This window comes from Saccostrea cucullata, unplaced genomic scaffold, assembly GCF_032062105.1.
Source record: "Saccostrea cucullata isolate Sc308-1 unplaced genomic scaffold, CSIRO_AGI_Scuc_v1 ctg63, whole genome shotgun sequence".
Taxonomy (NCBI): Eukaryota; Metazoa; Mollusca; class Bivalvia; order Ostreida; family Ostreidae; genus Saccostrea; species Saccostrea cuccullata.
The window spans coordinates 291258-317388 of record NW_026933545.1 but is presented as its reverse complement, the minus strand read 5'-3'; the positions used below and the strand labels follow the sequence as shown (position 1 = coordinate 317388).

The 26131-nt window shown below is 32.4% G+C and overlaps 1 protein-coding gene across 2 annotated transcripts; it reads right to left on the bottom strand.

Annotated features, from left to right (window-relative positions):
- Positions 1–1007: 1007 nt before the first annotated feature.
- Positions 1008–25757, bottom strand: LOC134238586 (uncharacterized). Of its 2 annotated transcripts, XM_062720703.1 has the most exons (3): positions 25624–25757; positions 12332–12399; positions 1008–7917 (listed from the first exon to the last, which is right to left on the bottom strand). In XM_062720703.1, exon 3 carries the CDS (start codon positions 7895–7897, stop codon positions 4946–4948), a length of 2952 nt encoding a protein of 983 aa, XP_062576687.1. In that variant the 5' UTR covers positions 7898–7917; positions 12332–12399; positions 25624–25757; the 3' UTR covers positions 1008–4945. The 2 variants fall into 2 exon arrangements, with proteins under 2 accessions (XP_062576687.1, XP_062576686.1); XM_062720702.1 differs by lacking the exons at positions 12332–12399; positions 25624–25757 and adding an exon at positions 11899–12041.
- Between the last annotated feature and the right edge of the window lie 374 nt (positions 25758–26131).

Genomic DNA, 26131 nt, shown 5'->3' with positions numbered 1-26131 from the left:
TAGGATACCAACAACTTTGACCTTTTGACCTTGGAGATTTCCGTACTTATGAAAAAACCTTTACCTTGGCCATAACTTTTGAACGGTAAGGGTTAGGGCTTTCATACTTCACATATGTAATTCTTGTGAGAAGACCTTTCATCGGATAACAAAAACTTCGACCTACCCTTGGAGTTTGACCTACTTTTTAAAAACTTTAACCTTGGCCATAACTTTTGAAAGGTTAGGGCTAGGGCTTTCATACATCCCAATAATCCTTGTGACAAGACCTTTTGTTAGATATCAAGAACTTTGACCCTCTGACCTTGACCGTAGAGTTTGACCTACTTTTTGAAATATTTAACCTTGGCCAAAACTTTTGAACGGTAAGGGCTAGGGCTTTCATACTTCACATGTGTAATACTTGTGACAAGACCTTTCTCAAGAAACCAACAACTTTGACCCTTTGACCTTAGAGTTTGACTTATCTTTCAAAAACTTATCATTGGCTATAACTTTTGAACAGGTGGTGCTAGGGCTTTCATATTTCACAATCGTATTTCTTGTGAGAAGACCCTATTTGGGTACCAATATATTTAATTTGCATTTAAGAAAAGTTTAATCCTCCCTGTGTTGCCATAGCGGGTCATCAGTGTTTCACAAACACATCTTGCTCCTTTTAACTTTTGATTGAGAAGAGATAGGGCTTTCATATTTGACATGTGCATTACCTGTGACAAGATATTTCCGGGCATGCTATGATTTCTGACTCCTTGACCTTGACCTTTCACGATTGACCTTATCTTTTAATAATTCAATTTCGGTGATTAATTCTAAATGACATATGATAGGGCTTTCATATTTGACTCAATATGTCATTAAAAATAACATCTCACCCACAAAGACACCGAAAGGGGGGATCGACCACAATTCTTTGAATTTGCTTGTTTTTTGTTTTTGTTTTGTTTTGTTTTTTGTTGTTTTTTTTTGCTTTATTCTGGCGATTCACAAAAAAAGTAACTCATGAAGTCTTTCAAAAAGCTTTTTTTTCTTTTAAATAGTTTCATTCAATTACAAATGAAATGACAATGATACGAGGTAACCGCCTTTTTCCAATATGGCGGGAAAACAATGAATAACAAGTAACAACAATGAGAAACTGCATTTTCCCCATTCATGTCAAAAATATTTCATTGCATAATGTATATAAATTCTGAACATGATCTGAATGCCTATAATATACAATATAAATCCTGCATTATAAGTTGCTTTCTCTTTTGAAAAATTATAAAACTTGGTCCGGAAGGATTCCGGAAATTTTGTCAGCTAAAGAATATTTCAAACAGGAATAAGGAAAATGCAGTAGATTTTCTAGCTATCTCCATTATACGAAATCATCACAGCACTTAATACATTAAGCATTTGATATCACCATAAGAACCAGATTTATCTATATAAGAAAACATCTAACTTCTTGTACACATAGTACTCAATTCAGATGCTCAATTAATAGAACCTATAAATTTAAAGTTGCTTAATTCACAACCAATTATCATTACTTCTCCCAAAGATCTAGCTGCCTATCAGAAATTGTTCATACAATTTTAACCCTAAAAATTGACCAAAAATTTTTTTTGAAGAATTTATTAAAGATGTTTATTCCTGGAAAAATGTATCGACATGAAAAAAACCATAGGCCTATGTCTTTAAGAAACAAGAAATAATCTTTACCTCAACATAAGATTATATGCCTTTAAAAATATCATAATTTAGGGAAAACATAGATTATAGATAATCAAAGAAAATATCCATTTTCAGCTTTTTTGATTGTAATACTCATCATGCTTATAGCTAATTTCAGGAGTTTAAAGTTATGCAAATTACAGAAATGGAATGTTACTTCTGATATACGTATAAAGGAGAAGCCTCGTTTAATGTAGTAATGAAAATGGGGATGATAATTGAATGTTTGCGTAGAAAAAGTTGTTTATCCTCCTATGAAAATATCACAGAAATGATATCAAATTGTCAAAACATCGTATGCTAAAAAACATGAAATTTGTCATTTTTTAAAAAATGTACATATGACCTTTTTTTCACGACTTCTAAAACATTTGTAAGATATATAATATATAAATATGTTTAAAATGTTAACAATTATATTTATATAACAAAGAATGCAATTTTTGAAGGATCTTGTTCAATAAAAGTTTGATCCATGTTATTCACAACACAATTCCCCAGAACCACTACCACCTAAAAAATCAAAGTACTATAAGGACTGTAACACTTACCAATAGTAACTTTATGGCAATGAATATACTTTCTGATGTACTTTTTAACATACTTTGTATTTTAATGATTTTTGGTTTTTTTGATTTCTTATACGAGTATAAAACTGCTTCACACACACTACACATTTAACAATTGACTAGAGGTCCAATTAGCACACACCTACCGGTATACATGGAAATCTTTGGGAACATTTCTAATTACATAGTTAAAGTCCATTGTATATTATGGTCTATTCTATAACATTGAACAATCTAATGGGATTTCTAAACGTTGTAATTTATTTTTAGGTGATTTTTGAAATAGATCTGGGATAGCAACATTCAATATTTAAGAGGATATTTTTTTTTTATCAAAAAATTTGCCAGAAAGAAAGAGTCCCTATTTTATGCATCACTGCATCTGAATGTTATGATTCTGTGATGTTCGTTGTTAATATAAAGGCCCTTGTTAAACAAATGATGTACAATTACATATTTTTTAGAAGGGGGGGGGGGGGGGTATCGAGAGGCTTGTAACAAAAAAAACACTCTAACCATCAAGTAATTATGCTGAAGCAGACCATCACTGGATGCTTCTAGAAAAAAAATCATACTTTGGATTCTGAATCCTAATTAAAGCTACTAATAAAATACATGTATGATACAATCTAATGTTTGATAAAAATGTAAAAAATATGATTTTTTGTTTATCTTTCAGTAATACTTCATAACACAGTAAATCACAGCTTTGTTTTGAATAAGACATCTATTTTCTTCAGATAAGTCACCGGTGAAACCAAATTTTGCATCAGTAAAAACAGTGCAAACTTTTTAATGAAATTAAAAATGCAAACAATAGCCATACCGCTTGAAAATGAATTGTGGATTTTTTAAAACGTAAAATTGTCTTCTTTTTTCCTTTGTTCACTGTACACTCCAAATATTTACTATTGATAAAACAAGTCTTAACATTCATTGATAATAAGAACAGGAATCCAAAATCCACAATTTCATTTTCAAAAGTGTAAAATTTACTATATAACAGTAATTGACAGAAATCAGTTAAATCTGTATAGCAAACTTAAGTACCCAAACAAAGCATATATACAGAATAGGGATGTATGGATGTTTATTTCATGGAATACAAAAATATTTCATGCATACCATACTACACAACTCTTATTATGATAAGTCTATGTTCTGTAAATTCAAAGTCCCTCTTTCTCAGGAAACAAAATTTTTCTTTTCTATTTTCAGAGATAGAGAAATTAATTTGTAGTAAGAAGGGATTCATCTAAAATTAGTCATTTCTAAGGAATGGTCTTTTGCAAGAAAATATAAAAACAAAGACCTTTTTTTCTGCCAAGAAGACATTGAATTAAATTATAGTTTCAAGTTCATCAGAAATTGTTTCAATGATTCAGTTCTAATGCTTAGTAATTCCCATCCTCTGAAGAACAAAAACAGAAGAGTCATAGCTGCCATATTGGAAAATTAAAGATGACTGAAGATAAAAACTGAAATTCTAAGGAATTACTCATCCCCCTTTTTGGGTATCAAAACAATTATATATTTCTGATTTCTAAATTTGAGGGGAAATTCTGGCAGAGAATTATTCCATATTTTGTTCACAAAATTATAAAATATCAAAAGTGTTTTTAAAAAAGAGTATTTAAGGGACAGAGATTAAACTTACTTTAGAAGTAAGATGTATCCAAAATTTTTTTTTATAAAAATGCAAAGTAGACAAATTTACAGAAAAAGAGGATTTTAAGTTTTTCTTCTTTCTTAACTTGCTTTTGCATATTATCTACCCCTTCTCGTGTCTTGTTTCATTATTGACATTGATTTATATGCATATTTTGATTTTATTTCATTTTGTTAATTTAAACTTAATAACACTGGTATTTAATTTGGTTTATATGTAAGGCACTTTGAAAATCATCGGTCACAACTCAGAAAAAATAAAATGATTATTAAATACATTAACTTCTCTTAGAAATTAAAGTGAAATTTTGAGAAAAAATACTTAAGGATCAGATTTCTTTCCTTTAAAAAAAAATTGTTTGGCAATTTGAATTACTTTCTTTGATTAAAAAAAAATCTTCTATGCAGATTATATTCACCTATGGATTCAATTTCACTTTCAAGAAAAATATATCTTGTTGCCCATTGTCTCAATAATTCATACAAATGAAAATAACAGGACCTAACTTCATGAAAAAATCCTTCAATTTCCCAGTCAGCTCAAGCTAAAAATGGGGGAAAGCAGGGATAATACCTAAGAACTAGAAGGTAAATGCATTTCAAACATACACAGTTACATTAGCACTTTTAATGCAAAATCACAAAAGTCAACAAGTATCAAGTTCTGAATACAAACATTAACAAAAAAAAATGCCATGAGCAAATATGGCTATAACAATAAAAGAAAAAAAAACAATAATTTCACAAATAAAATCTCTCTAATTCAAAAATTCCAATATATATACTAAATTTGTATACTAAATTTGTAAATACACTGTTTTAGTAGTACTAGGAAAAATCCTGCCTGTTCTTCTTCCAAATTGTGCAGTTAACCGCCAAGCATCACAATCAAGTGTAGTTTCCTCTTTGACTTAATACACTGTAAAAATGCACTGAAAAATATTTCTTTGGGAATGCTTATAATGTATTTTTAAACTACGGCTACCTCAATCAGTTTTTATACTTTCCCCAAAACATTTGCTTAAATTCTCCTCCATTGCATCGGGCAATTCGCTTCCCTGTTTACCAGCATGTGACGACTCCATTTCTTGGACTGCTTCCTGATCAAAGGAATCCCTTTGAAAACTTCCCGACTCCGATTCGAAACTTTCGTAGCTACTCCCTATCACATGTCTTTGTTTGCGATACAAGTGCTGAGATTCAAAGGCATGTTCTCTCCTAGAACTCTGAAATCGACCACCGAGTTTGGGAACTTCTATTTCTGTTCCACTCTTCTCCATCCTTTCGGGGGTCCTTGCTCCCTCTTGTGTTAGGTTATATTTAGCAGGTGTTAAAGAAGTTCCTCCATCGGGATCAACGCTCTCAATGCTGGACTGCGAAAACGACCTGATACCCAGGTCATGAGAATCTGATGTATCTGTACTAGAAAAAGAACTCTTTCTAACATCACTATCACTCTCGGGCACTGACAAAAATTTACGTTTATTTGTCTTTTTTGTGTGTGTCCTCATGTGCCTAGTTATCATGTCTCTCCTGCAGGCAGCGTACGGACATTGGGGGCATTTATAAGGTTTCTCTCCTGTGTGTGTCCTTCTATGTGTATTCAGATGGTCGCTCCTAGAAAATACTTGCCCACAATCACTGCACTCGTAAGGCTTCAATCCTGTATGAAGTCGCATATGTCTAGTCAACATATCACTACGCGAAAACGATCTATTACAAACTTTACAGAAGTGAATTTTGTTATTATCGGGCTGTCGTATAGTTTCTGTTGGGAGATGTTTGGCCATGTGTTTTGCTAAGTTGTCATAGGCAGGGAACACCTGCCCACACATGGGGCACAGGTAGGCGTCACTTTCTGACTGAATCCTCCTCTCGTGAGACTGGGTCTCGGGTTTGGCAGTGGTGTGTGTTAGTTTTGATGGAGGAAGTACAAGAGAGTGACTAGGGTACATTGCGCGAGGGGACACAGCTAGTCTGTTCAATTCAGACATGGAATTAATCAAGGATCCACGTGGAGGAAAGGCAAAGTGAGAGAAACCCGGAGACATAGGACTTGGAGACAACATTTCAGGATCGGAGAAGAAGCCACCATCAAAAGGACTTGGGAGATTAAAGTTGAAGATGTGCCCTCCTTCTGGAACTGAACACAATGGAGAAGGTTGAGGGTGAGAGGCTGATATGTGAGGGGTGTGGAGACTTGGAGAATGATGCAGAGGATGCATGTAGGGCATATACTGTTGTCTAGGTGTAACAGATTGTGGCACATCGGCTTCCATGCTTGCCTTGTTGAGGTCAGGGGAGCTGTAAGATGTGGTTGCTATAATGGGGACCTTGTGATATGTTTGCTGGGGGGTTTGCTGCTGAAGCAGGTGTGTCTTTTGTTCTTTTTTAACTGAGGCCTGTGGAGACAACTGTCTTGGAGACTGAGATCTGTGAATTTCATTCTGGTTTTTGTTGTCCTCTAGTTTTACATTTGATATATTCTGTCGTAAATCCACAGGTTCAGAATCTGATATCTGTTGAAGATTTGACTGATGCACTAAAGGTTTAACTGAAGGATCCATGAACACATCATTATCCTCACTGCCTTGATGGATCATTTCAAAAGATTTCCTTTCAAATGAAGAGGAAGAAGTTGAGGACTCTGACAACTTTATTTTGCTTGCTGCTGAGAGCTGTTGAGATACAGTATCTTCAGCTGTCTCTCTGAGATCCAATGGACTTTTCAAATCCAGTGATCTTTGCTGGTCAAATGACCTTTGTTGATCAAATGATCCCAACCCTGGAATGTCTGGTCTGTCCTGGGAATGATCAAGAGAAGATGTATCTGTTGAGGAGGAGGACTGACTCTTTATATAACGAGCATGGAGATATTTCTTGAAATTTCCTGTGACTGAAGAGGAGTCCTTCGTGGGGTGCTGCTCAGAGTATTCTCTCCGAAGTCGATGGAATCCGTCCTCCTCACCATCATCCTCTTTGAGTCCCTCCACTACACTGGAGACATTGTCGTCTGTGGTGATCACAATGCTGGTGGGTTGGTGGATCATCCGCCTTTTCTCCCCATCAGAGGATTCATCCACAGACTCCACTGAAATACCGGGTGAACTAATACGAATACTGTGGATAGGCACTCCGTGAAGATCCTTATTGAAAGGTGAAGGCTCCCTACTGCTTGGGCTGTCATCAGACCCACTAACATAGGAATGATGACTATGTGAAGTAGTACTATCATCACTTCTCTGTAGTCGGGGAGCATACCTAAACAGTTCTCTACTTCTCCCACGAGGTGAGGCACCCCTGTACAAGTTAATATCTTCACTAGAATGAGTTGTTTCCGAAGAAAGATTCTTAGTCAATAAGTTTGAAGAATCTCTTCCTGAATTTGAAAACGGAAATGGAAATCCTGAAGATGAGATCACTGTTTCACGAATCTGCACAGAGTCTTTCTCTTCAATCAGAAGATTAGGAGCACTAGCATTATAAACCATTTTAGACATTTGCCTACTCTGTTGAAATCGTGAAGAAAATGTTTCCACATTGTACCTCTCCATAACTTTTCTCCTTTCATCCTGCTCCACATCTGGATGAAAATCAGAAGAAAAAAGAAAGTTCTTCTCCGAGTTATCAAAACTATAATGTACATCCCTAGACACACGGCCTCCTGGATCGCTATGCTGTTTTGGTAGCTCTCCATGTTCTAAGCCCAGAAATTGTTTAAAGGGTCTCTCAGATATTCTAGGTTGATCCTTAAGGTGGCTGAGGACAGATCTTCCTTGGTTACTGTCCTCGTCAACAGCTGACTGCTTCACCAGGATCCTCTTGTGGTCCTCACCTGAGTTGTGCCCCTTGTTACCCATCATGGCGGACTGAGTGGTCACTATGTCAAAGGAAACCTTGTCCTCAGAATCCTCGTCATCATTGCTGGGACTTCTCATCACTATTGCACATTGTTGGACTGAAAAAAACATAATGATCGAGATGTCAATTCAGATCTGCCATCGACTTTTCATTCACAAAAATGAATAACTACTAAATCACTCAAGGTGAAAAGCACCATCGAAATTACTTCCAATAAAAAAAAAATAATTAAAGCAATTACGTAGGCCCTTCTCATGTATAAATTCTGACTTACAATCCTTAAGCAAATGATCACCTCAACCAAAACAATATCTACCTTCTGTGGAGGAGAACAAAGAGTTAATTCAATTTATTCAATTAGAGTTATTTTGGTTAAGGCTGTTTGCATGCATAAATAATGGTAGAAAAAAAAAATCTTTAGGTATTTGATTTGTGGTCAATTTTTATGCAGCTCTCCCAATTGTGGTAAGTATTAAAACATCAATAGGGAATACATTTTTCTATCAAAGATAAGTGGCACTCTTTGCTGTCAAATATTGATATTAAGGTCGAGTGATAGGTCAAAAATAAAAAAAATTGTAATATATGCCTGTTGAACTGCGTGTGTGAAAAGATGGTGTTAGCGAGTACGACTCTCATTATGCTAAAATTGGCTTTACCTTTCAACCACTCTGACATGAAAATGATAATGATTACCACTGTTTCTTCTCGCAAAAATTACGGGGTTTTCTAAAAGATGTAGGTGAGGAGCCCTAGCTACATTAACATCCACCCATGTTTCTGAAAAACTTGTGTACGCCCTTGTGTTTTCCCAGTTTGAATAATTAATTTTGCAAATTTGTGCATGTCTCTAGTATTAAAAAACAAAAAAAAGAACATGCATTAATTGTATTAAGTATGTTAAATATATGCAATCCTGCTTGTTAATTCAATAGTTTTAATGAAGTCAGTGCATTTAAATCATAACACTATAAATTGCAAAAAAACAGAGAAATCATAAATTGTTTTTTTTTTTTTTTTTAATTTTTTTTTTAATTCAGTGAATGCCTATTTGCATGTATAAATTAACCTACTTTAAAGATATAATTGCCAAATATATGGGAAAAAAAGCCACAGAAAAAATTAAAATCAATATAGGTGAAAAAAAAAAATCTTTCAATAATATAAAATTTATGAATTAAATCTAACTTCGTAAATTAAAATTTTAATAGTTTTATTTATTTTATTCTACGAAATTGGGGGAAAAATCTAATAAATATGCCTTGTCAGTGTCAGTATAGTTAATGTTTTCATAGACTTATTATGACCATATATGTTAATTAAATATGTAAAATAAAAGTGTCTTGTTCCATGCTACAGACAGAGCCGCATTGGGTGGCCCTTCCCACATGTCCAATTCATTATAATAACTTGGATTTATATCTCACTCCTTCCTTTATATCATAATTAAACTGCATTCAACAAATAAAGTCATACAGAATCTATCTGAGTGAAGCCTCTCTAAGCATCTTCCATTTATATGGTAAATTTTATGTACGAAGGTTAAATGGTACATAGAACTTTACTGTATCATTTAAAATATTGTTCAGATGGACAGACATATGGACAATGTGATTACTATAGGGCACCTGCAATTTGATGCTTGTGTTATTACTACTATTATAATTAATAACATTACGGCAATTGTTGGTACCATATAATCCCTATTAACCGCCCCTGCCCCTATAAGCGCCCCCTTAGGTCTTTTTCAATCGTCAGGAAATAAGGGCCCCCTGTACAGTGATTAAAATCAAAAAGAATGGTATCAAAAAATTGAAGAAAGTGAAAATGAAACTTGTCTTTTACCCAATATCTCCGTGGAAAATGAAAATTTAGCATAATCTGGGTGGATAATTTTCACTTTCACTAAAGTTAGACATTATTTTAGTGGTTCCTTGTATTTATTTTTTTTTATAAGATATTTTGAACTTAAAATATGACATTAAATATCATAAAGAGAATACCAAAACAACCGCCCCCTTTTTGCAATTTTCTAAGCGCCCGGGGCAGTTAATAGGGATTATACGGTATTTTATTTCTTTTTTTTTTCTCTGCATAATGGAAGAATACAGGGAACATGTTAATAAAAGAAATATTGAACAAATAGAAATAAAAAAAAAAAATAGAAACTAATATTAATTTAGCACTTTTTTGAAAGGGGGGGGGGGCATTTTTCTTGGCAAGATGGACAATCCTTTAATTTTAATTTTGCTCATTTACTTTCACCACACATTATAAATTAAATAATAATTAAGCCAAGTGGGAGATTATACTCAATGATAGCTCCACTAAATATATACCATGTACATAATTTAACATGTAAATATGATATATTTTTGTGTGTTTATTGTTTGAATGTAAACAATCTAGCTAAATTTGGAGTAAACATGACACATAAAAAATAATTCATGCAAAATTTAGCGTATATAGTATTTATATGGTATAGTATACCAGGGTTTGTAATACATGTATTTGATCTCAATTTCAAGCATATACATTTCTTACTTCTAAATTGCGCATGACATATTAATTTACCTGTTTTGATATTATAAGTAATAAAAAGATGAATTAGAATTGATACTTTGTATTAAGGTGCGAACAACACAATGAAAGTGGATCACGGAATATGGGAACGAAATATTGATTGGACATTGGAAAGAGAAGCTTTAGTTACTGAATGAAAAATACACTGTACACTTATTTACTTGTAATGGACAAGTTGAACTGCCATCGCACTTTTATATTCAAGTACTTGAACTAACAGTCAATGGCTTTAAACAAGATACTGCCTCCATATATCTAATTTATATTGATCTCAATAATTTCTAGACCTTTGGCCATTCTGTCTTACAAATATTTTGGGAAAAGATCGAAAACCATAAGAAACAAAAGTATGGCCACAAAGTGGATCATCCCCTTGCCAAGAGCATTTCTATAAATCAAATCACCATACAACATCGATCCTGATGCAAAATTATCACTAGGACAATTTTAAAACACATAAATAAATGCACACACAAGTGCCTTACTCTATATATCCTCTTCAAATCTATTGCAAGATGATAAAAAAAGAAAACAAAACTGTATACATTACGACTTGAAATTTGAAATATTCTCTTGTACATTTTGAAATGTATACAGTCTTCACGAAAACTCACTGGTCCGAAGACCGAGGCCAGTGAATTTTGATGTCGGGTCAGTGAAAATCAAAATTCAAGAAGTCCGATGGGCTTGTTGATTTTAAAAATCATACACAGTCAATATATATTTTTACTGACTTACTTGCTTAAATTTTAATAATATATAAAATAAGAAAAACAAACATGCGTTGTTGAATCGTATTGTTATAACCTGGATGCATTACGTAACAACAGGAACTAGCTAGTAACTATTACGTAGTACGTAAAATGTGCGAATTTCCTACGAACAACTTACCTAAACGCGACAAAGGACGAAAAATGGCCGCATTTCAAAAGTTGAAGTGCGTAAACATGTATTTATTTACAGTTACAAAAATGTATTTATTTTATTTTTTCATTAAGGGGCCAGTAAAAATTTTCGTGGGCCATTACATTTTGAAGGTTCACTGGTCCGACTGGCCAGTTAGTTTGAAAAGTTTTCGTGAAGACTGTGTATACATATGCGAAAGTGACCATTATGAATTAAAAGTCATCAGTTGAGCAGAATAAATTTTCATTACCAAGGTAACAATACAAATGGTGAATAATCTGTCAAGTTTTCTCGATGAAATACAAAACCGTTGGTCTCTTCTCACTTAAACACTCCTATGATGACTTTAAAGGGTTTTATATGATGTGAATGTTTTAGCAACCTTTCCCACTATGTACTACGATCTATAGTAATGTTGAAAGGAAATGAATGATAATTGACGATTTTGAATATCTATACTCTTCAGTTACACTTTCTTGCAAAGATTAAAATTCTTCAAATGAAGGCCAACATTAGAATGCATGATCTTAGAGTGTGATATAGCTGCACTTGTATTAATTAAATATGATAATAATTTCAAATCATTTACCTCGATTACAAAAACTCATTTCACTGCACGTAATTACATATTTTCGTACGTCCAACTAATAAAACGTTTTTTAAAAATGACAATTTATAGAAAATATGTTTAAAATCTATTTTGACAAAATACTACAATTGTATGGAGGAAGTAGATGTAGGCATTTAAAGGAGCGGTGTGGCGTAAACATGTATAAGCACTTATTTACTTTCAGGGGTATGTCTGAATTGGCTTAGTTTATCCCTAATAGCTGTGTATCCAAAGATGGAAGGAATTAATTGTCCGTATTTCATCTCTGGTCTTGTACACTTGATACTAAAACGTTCTAAATGCAGTCATCGCTTGTTGATAATTAAGACAACGAGGGTTTTTTTTTCCAGCCTTTTATATTCACGAGTTATATATTGTCAGTATTAGTATAATGATATCAGCGTAGGCTTACCTGTCAGATCATGCGAGGGAAATCAAAAGTTGAAACTTCTCCTACGGAGGAATCGAATAAACCTTCATCTGAAAAACATGTAAAAACCATCCTCATAAAAATCCATAACGAAATATTTTTCTGAATTAATTCATGTTCCTTTTTATATATATAACGGTAGAAAAAAAAATTAGATTAAAATATACACATGTTGACAGAGATGAGCATAATTCATACACACACATATATATAAATACATAAACATATATACTTCACAATGATAATAATGCTAATGAGATAAATTGCAAAGAAAATAAACACAGCAGTTTATTAATTTACACCTAACATGAACCCACATAAACACTGCAGACACTATAATTATTTCATCTTTTACAGCTTGCCCGAATTCAGAGTTATGTTGTTAAACTTTCAAATGCATGATAATGCTGTTTATCTAGAAGAAGTCTTAATTTAACCCGGTTCAATTCCTGGTAGGTAAAGTATGTACAGAGTATGCTACTAATGAAATTCAGACCTCCAATGAGGATTAGTCATCAGCTATTTTTTTTTAAATGAACAACTTATAATCAATGAATTAAAAATGATATGTGAAGATTACATACTGATTATTTTGTGAAGTTCAATAAAACAATACATATTATGAGGAGAGTCAACAAAGACCTCTGAAAACAGAGGTGGGATCAGGTTCCATGAAGAAGTAAGCATCCCCTGTCAATTGGTCACATCTCACTGTCATGATCAGTAAACAGAAAATCTTTAAACAATTCATTGTGTATAATGGTCTTTCAACTTGAGTGTCACTGAATGATAACAGTCAATATTCGACTAACAAAAAGATTGCATTTTTAAACGAAGGCATTGTATCTCACCAGGTATTCAATTTGCAAAATATTGACTTTGAACATCATTGTATTATCAACTCATTTGTCTATAGTCTGCCTCATTTTAGAAATTGTTGTATGTTAAATGTACTCAACCAAAATTCAAACTTAACCAATAGAAAAAAGACAATTATGTCACAGACAGAAATCATCTGATTTCTCAAGGCTTGAAACATGGTTGTGAAATACATAAAGTCAAGGATTTAGTTTTTGTCTTTAATTAAAAGATATTTTTTTAAAGTGCAAATTTCCACTTAGCAATTCTGTTAAAATTACCGTTTATTTTCATTATATTCAATAAATTGAACGCCTTTCAGAGTATTACTGAAGCCATTAAATGCATGTGTCTTTGAAGTCCAACAACTCTGACCAACTTTTAATTGATCGCAAAATCCTTTTTTCCTATACAAAACTAAAAGTTCAACTTCAAAAATTTCCAGGAAAAGACCTAAAGATAATGCAATGGAAAGAGGTTAACTTTATTAAAGTCCTTCCCCTTCCCACTACCCACCCTCACCCATTCCTCCCCAATGTCACTTGTTAGGAGCTAACAAGAATGCCTTTCATGGGGTTAAAATATGTGCTGAAAAATTCAAGTAGCATGATATTTTTGTGTCAACATTTGGAGACATTTAGCATTTGTTAAGAGGACACTGAAAATTAATCATGCTCTCGAAATAACCAAAATCTCGTCTAGCAAGGTCCCACACAACCTTCAAGATGTCTTCGCTGAGTAAATTTTAATTTTGTTTTTTCTGAATACGGTAGTGTAATATGAGAGTTGATATCCCAGGATCAAACACATTTCTGGTGTTGACATAGATAGTGAAAAAAAAAATTGAAGAAACTTTTTGAATTGCACTTGTGTGTGTATGATTGTGCAATCCGGTGTTTATATAACTCGTGTCTCAAGTACTTGCCTCTCCTATACTCCCCTATAAACTCAAAAGCAGGAAGTGAGAGGTATACGCCATGCACACAGAAGCATATCTTAGGACCTGTCCAACAGATTTACTGGAATGTGTGACAATAAAGCACTCCACATGATGTGTGTATCATATAAAATAACATGACTCATAAAACAGCATAAATATTTCCCAAAAGACAAGAAAAATTAAGACACAGATAGTAATCTGTAACAAATAAAAGTGTGTATTTCTTTTGAATATTGTAATGATCTGTGACCCCAAAAAGGTGTCTTTTTGTGCAAATAATCACTTTTTGATATGGCTTTTGAGATTATAGAAGAAAGAGCGACAAAACTTTGGTGTTTTCTTACAAAAAATGAAATCTTAGACTAAAAAATAAGGGAAGATACACTTATATAAGCTTTGCTGGAAATGAAGTGGGAGAATATACCACAGGATACAAAACTAAACAAAGCATTATTGCGACTATGATATTTCAACCTCGTTCTTAGTATAGGAGAGTATAAAATTACCATGCTAATCATTAATCTGGAAGTCAGTGACTATATATAGCTAGATGGAAATACTACTTGAAGACATGAACCTTTTTTGACTGTCTAAGAGATTTATTCGCCAACAATTTTTACAGCTATTGCAAAATTTAAAAGGTCAAATTAACAACAAAATCAATTCTGTGAGTAATTAATATTTTACAGTCATATAAATTTTTCACGGAGAGTATTAATAAATTTTATTTTTAGAATAAGTAATTTAATTGATACGCTGAGAGAAGTTCAGAAATGTTGAATGGAAAATTGTAACAATGTAATGAAAGATAATATATGTTTAAGACTTTAATCAAAAGATCTAAAATAACTGCATTCCTTAAAAATAGACGTCATATCTAGCAATTTGACTTGTTGCGAGCAATGCACTGACATAACTTTAAAATAAATTTTCCATAAGTATTATATACATATAAACAAAAACAAGTAAACAAAAAATTAAAATAATGGAATTAACTTCAAGATGGACAAACCTAAATTTGCAAATAAAGCATGAACTTTCCAATTTAATGCTCATCTGTATTAAATTTGAAAACAAGGGGATTGAGAGAGAGAGAGAGAGAGAAAAGCCACCGATATTTCAGGATGTTCAAATATCGAAAATCGATTTTTGTTTTTGTTTTTTTAATTTGAAGCTGAGTCAGAACTTAGTGGGACTTCCTTTACAATAGAGCCCTCCTACACCTGTGTAAGAGATAACATCTCACAAGACAGATTGCCAGAGAGTAATTCATACGGCAAATAAATAACAGAATGAGGACACACACTCACAGCCTTATAAATCTGTCACCATGTTCAGTAGAACACAAATCTTTTTCTCCATACCACTCTCGATTAAATACGACAATGATTTCTTAAATCTACAAGTGAAGTTCTAAATAACCAATCAACACTGGAGAGAGAAAAAAATAGATACATGTATACGCTGTTTTAAAAAATTTGGATAGAAAGGAAGATTAAAAATAGAGACATATTTTGTCTTACCCTAGAGCACAGTGAAAAAAGAAAGCCATGCATGACTAGTACGTAAGAAAAACATTTTATGAATGAAAGTCAAGTTTATTATCACAAGGAAATGTGTACACCCACATCTAATGCAGGTGAAAGCGGCGAAAAAAAATCCTGGTCGTGTATTTATATATACCTTTTCAGGTATGTAAACTCCCACCTGGGGAATTTAATGATTATCACACACCGCGACAAGATTGTACAACAGGTAGTTATTTTTAATATGCTCTTTTTGTTGATCTGATAATTTAAGGGTAAATATACACGTACCATTCTTCATATTTATCAATGAAGGACCATTTTCGTCAGTCAAAGTGACAGTCCAATTATCACATCCCAAATAGAAAAAACGGGCAGATTCACTTCGTGATTCCATCTGAACAAAAACGTATATGTCTTGTCTAAAAATAATGCTACTCACACACACTAGAAACAGAATCAAGTCACTCGGAGATTATGAAGAGAAACGGGGAAGATGAGGATTTTAATTCGATCTGTGCATAAAGGTTAACTGGCACAAGGCATTATTAAGTCTGCAAAATGTTTTGTTCCACCATCACTTAAAGACAGTGCATTGACATTTGTAAACACATCCGAGTGATAACTTATTTAATATATAATATTGTTTTGTTCAACAAATTCAACCAAACAAAAACATGTTGAAATTAATCAGGCTGCCATATACATTATCTTTTTATCAATATAAACAAATGATTTCCTGCTTTGAAAAATATATATTACAGGTCAAATGACTGCTTATTTTGCAGAAAATCTGAAAATTAATATATAATATTTAAAATGCCTAAAACCAGAATTGGACATTTGCTTTACTGGATGGGAGTACAATACTGTAGCTTTTATTTTCCTGTAGCTTGTTAACTTGTTAGATAAAGAATTTATAATTTTAATTCCTTAAGATATTCTTTTAAAACCTTCATTTGAAATATATAAGGTCAACCAGCAGCAAAGATACGGTTGCTGTTTGTTGTTAAATTCTTTAGACAAAACAAAAACTTGTATACTATTAAAGTGCTTTTTCAATAAAATTTCATGGAATCACATTTTCTGTTCAATTTGCCAGTCTTAGATTGCTATTTTATGTCTTAAATACATATTATGCTTTTGTGACCAATTACATACATGTAGCTTATTAATTAAGCCCATGCATAACAGTCGATGTACCTCTACAGCATCGTAATCTGTACATATACTTAGAACTAAACATAGACCATGTTGGAATTCTCATGGGTACCAAATGCACCCCCTAATAGCAGCCCTATTATTTGTATTCATATGAAGCAGAATTTATTCAAAATCTTATGTATGAAAAGAAAAAAAACTCTTGCTGGGGCATTCAATTTGACATTTAGATATATCCACAACGCATAATCAATTAACATAGTTATTTCCATTCATATGTTGACACAATAAAGCCCAGCTTGAAATAAATATACCACAGAGTCTGACACATTTGTTTCATATTTAGATACATTTTAAAAGAAAAAAACCTTATTAATGGTAATCTATCAACAAAGCTCAACTTTTCAATCTTCAACTTTCTTTACTTTTGCAGCAACATACCCTTATGACCTGCAGGTGCATATGGGTTAAATTAATGTGTCTCTCAATTGGTTCTATATATACACAAGAGCATCTAGCTCTGCATAAAACAGTGTGCAGTAAAGCAACTAGGAATGAATTTCAAAAAGGGACAAGAAAATAATCTGTTGTAGTTAAGACAAGACTGGACAGGTACAAACTTTTGCAGTATAAAAATCACATTACAGTGAAACCAGCTGTCTAAGACGACATGCAATGGGAGACAGATTTTGTGTCCGAATAGACAGGGTGTCGGATTGCACAGTGTTAAAAACATGAGAAATTGGAAAATGGGAAAGAGATTTAACATCGAAATTCACAGTATGTCGGATTGTTCAGGTGTCGGATTAGACAGTTTTCACTGAATATTTATTTTTTGTTAAAAATTACATCATATTAAATTTTTGTTAAAAATTACATTATATTTCATTTTTGTTTGAATTTAAAAATTACATATCTCAAGGTCCATTTGTTGCCCAGAGAGCTTTCAATTGTGTGTGCCTTATCACTGATTGTCACCATTTTGTATACACTGAGGTTAAGAGGAGATCAGGAAAAGTCTCAATAATCTCACGAAAAACATAAGCTTTCCACATCGCTTGACAAGATTTTTTTCAAATAAAGATCATGATAGGCTACCAATTTAAAGACACAATTTATTTGGACTTCCTTTATCTTTATACCTGTGGTTTAGGCCAATGGCACAAAAAATAGTAAATGATAATTTATGTAAAACTGTGATATGAATTCGCTCTCTCTCTCTCTCTCTCTCTCTCTCTCTCTCTCATAATCAGCTTATACCTATGGTACAGGTTTTCAAAATAGTATATCCTTTTGAGGACATATTGCATATGATAATATACAGTCACCAAAACCTATGGAAAGGACTTCTAGGAATTGTGACACTCCTTGACGCTGTTTTAGGTCTATATTGATCAAAGTCTGGCTTTGTTGAATGTTCTTTGACAGCTTGGACAATACAGAACTTAGTAGCTGCCCAAGCCCTCCCACTCTGGGTCAATATTGTACTCAAGTGCCACCATATTATACTAATTCAATGCCTCCAAACATCAATATTTCAACACTGAGACTTATTCCAGTTAATATTTTTCAATTAACAACTATACAAAAAAACTGAATATGGATATCCAAATACAATATTCACAGACAAAAAAAAAATCTTTTTTAACTCTTGATTTCTTCAACATCTTGCTTGAAATATGAAGCTGAATGAATGAAAACTTATTCTGTCCCCACTCCAGAATGGTTAACCAAATCTAATCCATTTAAATTCCAATCACCCATTGAAAAGAAACATTTTCCCTATAACTTTTTGTGAAGGTGGAAAAAAAAAGACTGAAACTGTGGTAAAAAATCTATATGCTTGATGATCCTCTATTCAAACTTAGGCATCCGAGTTTAAATTACACTGTCATCAGCTTCTGACAAGAATGTCCAATTCCTTGATGGCTTTAGAGGTTAATTAAGTGAATCTCAATTAATTTTAATATCCTTACTAATAAATCTTTCTTTTGTCCCATCAACCAGATACTAATTTTAAACCAAAAATGATTTATTTTACATCTATCGCTGATGATATAAACCATTGAAAATTTCATTCATTTCCATTTTTCAATCAGAATAACTAACCTTAACCCTTGGAGAACAAAACTTTCACAATCTTAGACCTTTCAAAATAGATATAAAGAGACATTAGCATTAATGCAGTCACTTCCCATTACTGTTATGTCTGATTTCCAGGAACACTATAATACACTGCATGAATGAATGGAAACAAAAACAGCAATGAAGTCCACCTACATATATTGTGTATCTCTCGTATCCATCAAATCGCTATGGATCTAAGGAGAACTCACTTAATTGTCATAAATAAACGGGGGAATTTGGCTCACAGTTCTAATTTAAGACTTCGCCAATTATTCATCTCTCTATTTACCTTAAATATTATGTTGATTCCAAAATCAAGAAAGACTTTGGAATTACGGAAATGTCCTGTACACAAATACACATTAAAATTGAAATTACATGTATTTTGAAGATTTAAAAAAACTACCACGAAATTATTGTGATAAATGTTTAACTAGGATTCATTAACTCGTGGTGTATATTTCTTGAATTAAGTGGAAAAAACCTGAATTCTTTGTTGAAAGAAAAGGTAAAATTATTTGATTCTAATAAGTTCTAATTGATGTGATAATTAATAATGATATAAGAACTTACTCAGAAAGAGTTTATCCTCTCCACTTTTGGCTATGAACACTAGTACTTAAATTATTATAGTTATGATGAATGAGTAAAATGAATAAAGAAATAAAATTTGAATATCATGAGATACTGATGTGTTTTTTATTACACCAAGTCCTCAGCCAAGCTATGATGAATTAGGAAGTATATGAAAAATCTTAGTTAAATTAAGTCATCGCATTAACGACAGAGATAATCTCAGGCACCTTAGCCTTTGGGATTAAGGCCGTATAGCCCATCGAGAGGACCATCATTGGTGTGTTGGCGTTATTCAACTGACGATACATCAGTACCTTATTATTCAACAAAACATTACTACAATGATATTCGAAGACATTTATGGTTCTAAAACAAAGACCCCGCTTACTACTGGCCGAGAGAACAATTAAGATATGGTAGGAAGGTCAAAGGTGAAACGTTATTGACACAACCTGTCCTGAGGCTCCTCATTGACGTTTAACAACACGTGGGAGTGTTCATCTTTATGCCTAGCTGAACCACTTAATCACTGGAGATTTAAATGTTTCATCATAAGTATATATTTAATAGTCGGAAAGTACGCCTACTATCAAACATGACAAACATACCAATGGACAACCAAAAGAAAGAAAAAAAGTTAAAAACGGATGAAATCGAATCAATCTCCTTTTATTGTCTTTTCTATTTACAGTCATTTGGGCTTCCGACAAAATGGGTCTTATTTTTGCTATATTGGACTAAAGGAAATGGCATTCTAGGTTATTAGGTCAAAATAAAAAATATTCTTTGCAATATCACTGTCATCTCCAATACTTTAACCCTAAATAAATGTACTATCTAAAATATAATCCTTTTTGACATTCCATACAAATCCCTTAGTTTACAATGGATCAGCGACTTGCATAATGACAAGAATATTTCATTTTCATAACTTCCCTATCTGTAAAATGGTAAGCATATCTTAATTTTTTTTTATCAAAGGAACAGGAGTACCGCTGTACTTTTATAAATGTTTCACACATTGATTATGTATGTTAATTTATTATATCAACCTATTACAGGTCTTAGGTGGAACGCTTTTGTGACAATTCAAACAGGTTCTGATTTTGCATGCAAATATTCTACAATTCCATTTGATGAGGTGGAACTAAATGCAATCCAGTATATAAAAATTGATTTTTTAAAAATTCTTGGGTGTGACTCTCTAACACGAATATTGCTTTTTCAGAACTTGGCATTCAATTGACTACTGTGTTTGGCGTATCCGGTATGTTTTGTGTTTAAGGACGTGTGGTCCACAATAATTAAAAAAAAATCTATATATCCTAGCTATACTAGCACTTCCTCTTTGCAGGCAGAACTTTATTTGCAGAATAGAAGTTTTCTGAAAAATGATTCCACAAGATAAGTTTTCCTACTTCCTGAATAATGTGCACGTGTTTGAAAATATTCTAAAACGAAGTATCGATCAACTCAAGGTACAAACTTTCTCAATGGACAGAGCAAAATTTTACAATTTACATCAACCATTTAAACAATTATTGTAACTGTTATCTATAAATTGCAATATACCAGTACAGTGTACTAGCTTTTCTAAAACTAAATATTTCGATACACGTAATATGTGTATATACTAATGTATACTGTAAAATTAATATTCAGTGGGATTGATACGAAGAAGCGAAAAAATCTATTGCAGTTTTGAAGATCAAGTGGAATTAAGGACTATGCATATGCAGTTTCCAACTTAAATATCTTATTTCTTGTTTAATTTAAAAGTTCCCTATCGAAGGACCTTTTTGTGATTTTATGATCCCTGTCAATACTGTACACCTCCTATAACTCAAATTTTTGGGAAATACTTCTTTAAACTATATTTTTGTTAAATTTCTTTAAAAATACATATACAAGAATATTCATCATTTTATATCTGGTCAAAACTCATGGTAATGTATGCTGATTTTTATAAGACCATGTTTAGGTACTATTTGATAATAAATTGAGAATATATCTTAGAAAATTATCATTTGGAAAGTTAAAATCACAGTAGAGTTTGTATATGTATGTTGTTTATGTCCTTAAAAGAAAATAGTAAATGGAACTGAGTGGCATTCATTGACTGGTTCCCAAAGTATTCAACTGGTACTCCTTACTCAGAGCCTATAGTTTAGATAATGGAACATGCATGACAAGTGTCCATGTCCAGCTACTATAAACTGCATCATAAAACACCATGTGTAATGGCAACTGCCCTGGGCAGCAGACAAGACAAATTTTTACTGTCACAACGCTCCATGATTCACCAAAGGCACACACTCAGATGATTCACAAGGATGCTTGATAATTTCTTTTCTTTTTCCAATATTTTTTATGCTTTCTTTATATGATGTACCGGTATACATGTAAGTACAATTAGGCAAAAAAGATACATATCACTACTTTTTTATATTCTTAATCTCCACCTGACCCTGACCCCCCTCCAGTCCTCCAACAAACCCCCCCCCCCAAAAAAAAAAAAAAAACCAAAACAAAACACAACCCCACAAGAAATAAGAATTAAAAGTGGTCGATCATCCTGATAATCTTTCTCCTACTAGACATATATAACAGAAGATATTTAATCAAATACATCACTGCTTATCTCTAAAACCAAGCATTGGGTTTTGGGGGAATGAATTACTGCCACCTTAAAAAGCTTCATTGTTCAGGCTGTAAATCAATCTTTGAACTTCCTTTAAATGAAAAATGAAAATCAATTTATGCTAAAGTGATCCCAGTTAATTTTTCCGACATAAATGTACGCAAGTCACAAAGAATTATCATGGATCAATTCTGGCATAATTCTTCTTAAACTTCCATTTGCATTATAAATACCTCACACAAAAACGTACTTTTAAACTTATATTTACATGAACTTTCTGTAAAAGTATTCTTGTATCAATTTGAACTTAATTAAATACATTTATGAACAAACCTTTTTTCCTCTCTATATAGTCTTGTTTGTATTGTTTACCACAGAAGGAAACACGGCCTTAATTGCTATTATCTTTTGTTTAAAATGCTCACCACAAATGAAATAAATTTCCAGATGAATGAAATCCACATGGTGTTCTTTTTTCAACATGATGATGTTCAAACTCCAAAAAACATGATTTCATGACAAGTCCTCGTAGAAATTCCTACGGTAGACCAGTACGCTTTTCGGGGTCATCTACCACACATATGTGTACCTCTCATAAAATTTACATAAAATGACCAGATTGGTATAAAACATATAAGCAATCTAATGCACATCAAAGGCAACAAGCAAGGCCGAGGGAAAGTACTAATGGCACCAGAGAAGGTATATGTTTCAGGTAATTATTCCACACCTGTAGGTAAAACATCCCATATACTGTATATAATGTTGATTAGATCCAATCAAAGTACCGTTAGTATTTTTAAAAAAATATCATTATGGACAAACTGGTTAATAAAACCTAAATGAAAATATCATGACTTCAATATTATCAAAGTTATAATGAAATGGAATAAAATTCAAAAACAAGAAAAACAGTAATTCCTAAGCTTAAACTTACAACTCTCTGTTTCCAACTTCTACATTGTAAAAACTCTTAATTCAAAATTGTAAAAATGGGGGAGGGGGGGGGTTGCTAAAATTAAACCAATTTTCTTTCTTAAACTTGTTACAGTAAAATCATGTAAAACCTAGCTCAAGTTGCTAACAATTAAGTTTTGAATAAAAATATTGCACATCAGCTAGTTGTTGATCTACTAAAATGGTACTTAATTTGCTTGTCTGTCAGTACCGACTAACAGTCACTGTGTGTGAACATTAACTGATAATTAACTGTCAAATTAAAACTTCTCTGTAAAGTATCAAATACCCAATGTTACATGTACTCTTTCATACAAATGGTGATTAACTTTCTTAAGCTTTGTGTCACCAGTGATTTTGATGATATCTTGATTTAATTTCTGATACAGATTTACAGTCTATATGCTTACTCTTATTATCCAAGTTTTTATTCATCCTATCATCCTACTGATACAATCACTTATTTTCAATTAATCTGAATAAACAAGTAAAGCCTTGATTTTAATATACTTTATGTATTTTTTGATTCTTGATTTCTTGTATTAATGTGCTTTTAATCTATGACACAATCTGATCAGAACTGATTTTCAGTCAAAATAAAAACTTGAATTTATAGGAATGCATTTGTGTAACATCAACTATCCAGCATTGAAAATGAAATTTTGCAGCCTAAAATCTTAACTAAAATCAAAGATAAATACAGTTGAATTTTGGTATCTTGAACACAAATATCTCTAACACCATGTGGAAGTCCCATGTAAAGCATTTCAAATCCTCAGATTTCTTGAAGTTTTTTCTTGGTCCCATCAAGTTCCAGAGAACAAGGTTTTACTGTATTTCCAATTGATTATAAAGAGCATGACTATCTTTTATTAGTAGCGAATGTAATGCTATTTTAAAATTTTCATTTCGTCATCTAGTTTATCACTATGTCTAGATTTGTACAGTCCGAAGCATTCACAGTGAAAAGCTGTGGACAATAAGTGACAGTATCTTGATACAGTCTAACCTTGTTATCTCAAACTGACCACTGGACACAAAACATATTCAAGGAATTGAGACAATGAGGATAAAAATGTTAAAGAAAAAGGGATTGGATTAATTTGCCAATACACTTTGAAATATTCCCTTTTTTTTTTGATCATGTTGATATTGGTTTTTGATATAACAAAGTTCAACTGTATTTTCATAAGAAGTTGATCCTAATGAAGTCTAATTTGATAGATACATATAGTTTTATATTGTAATGCATTTGTGACTCTTAATTGGGCTCCATTATACACCTTGCATGTACAATCACACAATCATTTCTGCAAACTACTCAGCAGAGCTGTATTTAATAATATTTATTTTGTATTTTGGAAAAATGGAACATTTTCATTGTCATATGATATTCTTTGTGAAACCAATTCTACTGGGACATGAAGAACATTATGTGCACATGGACGTAACATCATTAAAATAATTTTGCGACCCTATATAATAGTCAATAGATTCTCAATAGCAAGATCATTAGAAAGCCTTCCAGACAACAGAAAAATCTTTCTCATCCCATGACTATAATCTATTATGCAACTTAGGATTACATTATTTTCCATTTCTTGGAAACACACTTTTATTACCAGGTATTCAGCCCAAACATGATTGCAATACTTGTTATTGAAGTGCTTCGTTGCATTTTTATTTCAGCTGGTAGTTTTGACAACATAAAATAAGGAAGTTAAGAGACAGTACTTCAAAAGGCATACTATATATATTTCTGTTGCAAGGTATCTCATACATACAGTGCCTTATGTTTACATAGCAGTACCATTCAATACACTGTCTATGTTGTATGGACTGCAATTTGACTTAAAATCTAATACATACTAAAAATTATTCAACCCGCTATGCTAAAAAATTCAAATGGTCAAACATTCATTCACAAATACGGATTCAGAATGAGATTATGTATTTGGTTTTCAGATTATGATAAGCTTTACACTACATGTGTGAAATATTTTACATTCAACATTTTTTAATGTTTGTTTAACTCAATCTTTTCCTTAATAGAAAGCCATTTTGAAGAAGCAATAGAAAATATAAAATACCATATTCTATCAGTTCGGGCTAACATATACACTCACTGACTCAGGGCCAAGCCTCAGTGACAGTCTGAAAGTGACGAACATTTTTGTACTTAAACCTTGTTGAATCAGCAAGCCAAAATTTCATTTTCAAAAGAATAGAATGACATTTTAACGTTATAAATACCGTCAGTAATAGAATAATGTAGTATGCTTGAATTGTTGAAAAGAATTGTAGATAAATGTTTTGGATACATTACGAAGTCATATTGGCAGAGGAAATCGGGGAAGACAATAAAAATAAGATTTGTGTATTGCTGAAGGTTGGAAAATTTCACATACATTTAAACAAAGCAAATTCTATTATTTCTCCCTCATACATTCTTATTAACCAAATAAATCAAAGAAAAGATCGCACTTACCTCGACAAATATATTCTTGATAGTGCATTTGTTTATGATAATTTAATAATTTTACACCCACGCAAGATAAATAGGTTAGCGGAAGTTTCGTATTTTTGCCACTTTCACTTTTTCCGTATGTAAACTGCCATAATGCACAAAATCATTTAAAATCTTTGATATATCCGTCTATGAATTTTGTTATATGGTTCCTTAGATTGCACACGATGTTTAGAAGGTATATTCTAAATATGATATATTTTTGCTAATTCTATGGAGGCCTAAATGGGAAATCAATACTTCAGAGTTTCTGATTGACGTCATCAATGTTACTTGTTCATCTGAATAGGCCTATGCAAAAATATTGCGTCAATGGGTCTTCCAAAAGATCTTGACATTCTGTAGGCCTAATGTAAAAACACACATTTTTCAAACTGCAATTATTGTAACTTTTTCTATACTACGAAGGATTTATTCTGTTTAATATGGTATAAAATATTTGCTTTGTATGATTTATATTCAGTTCTAA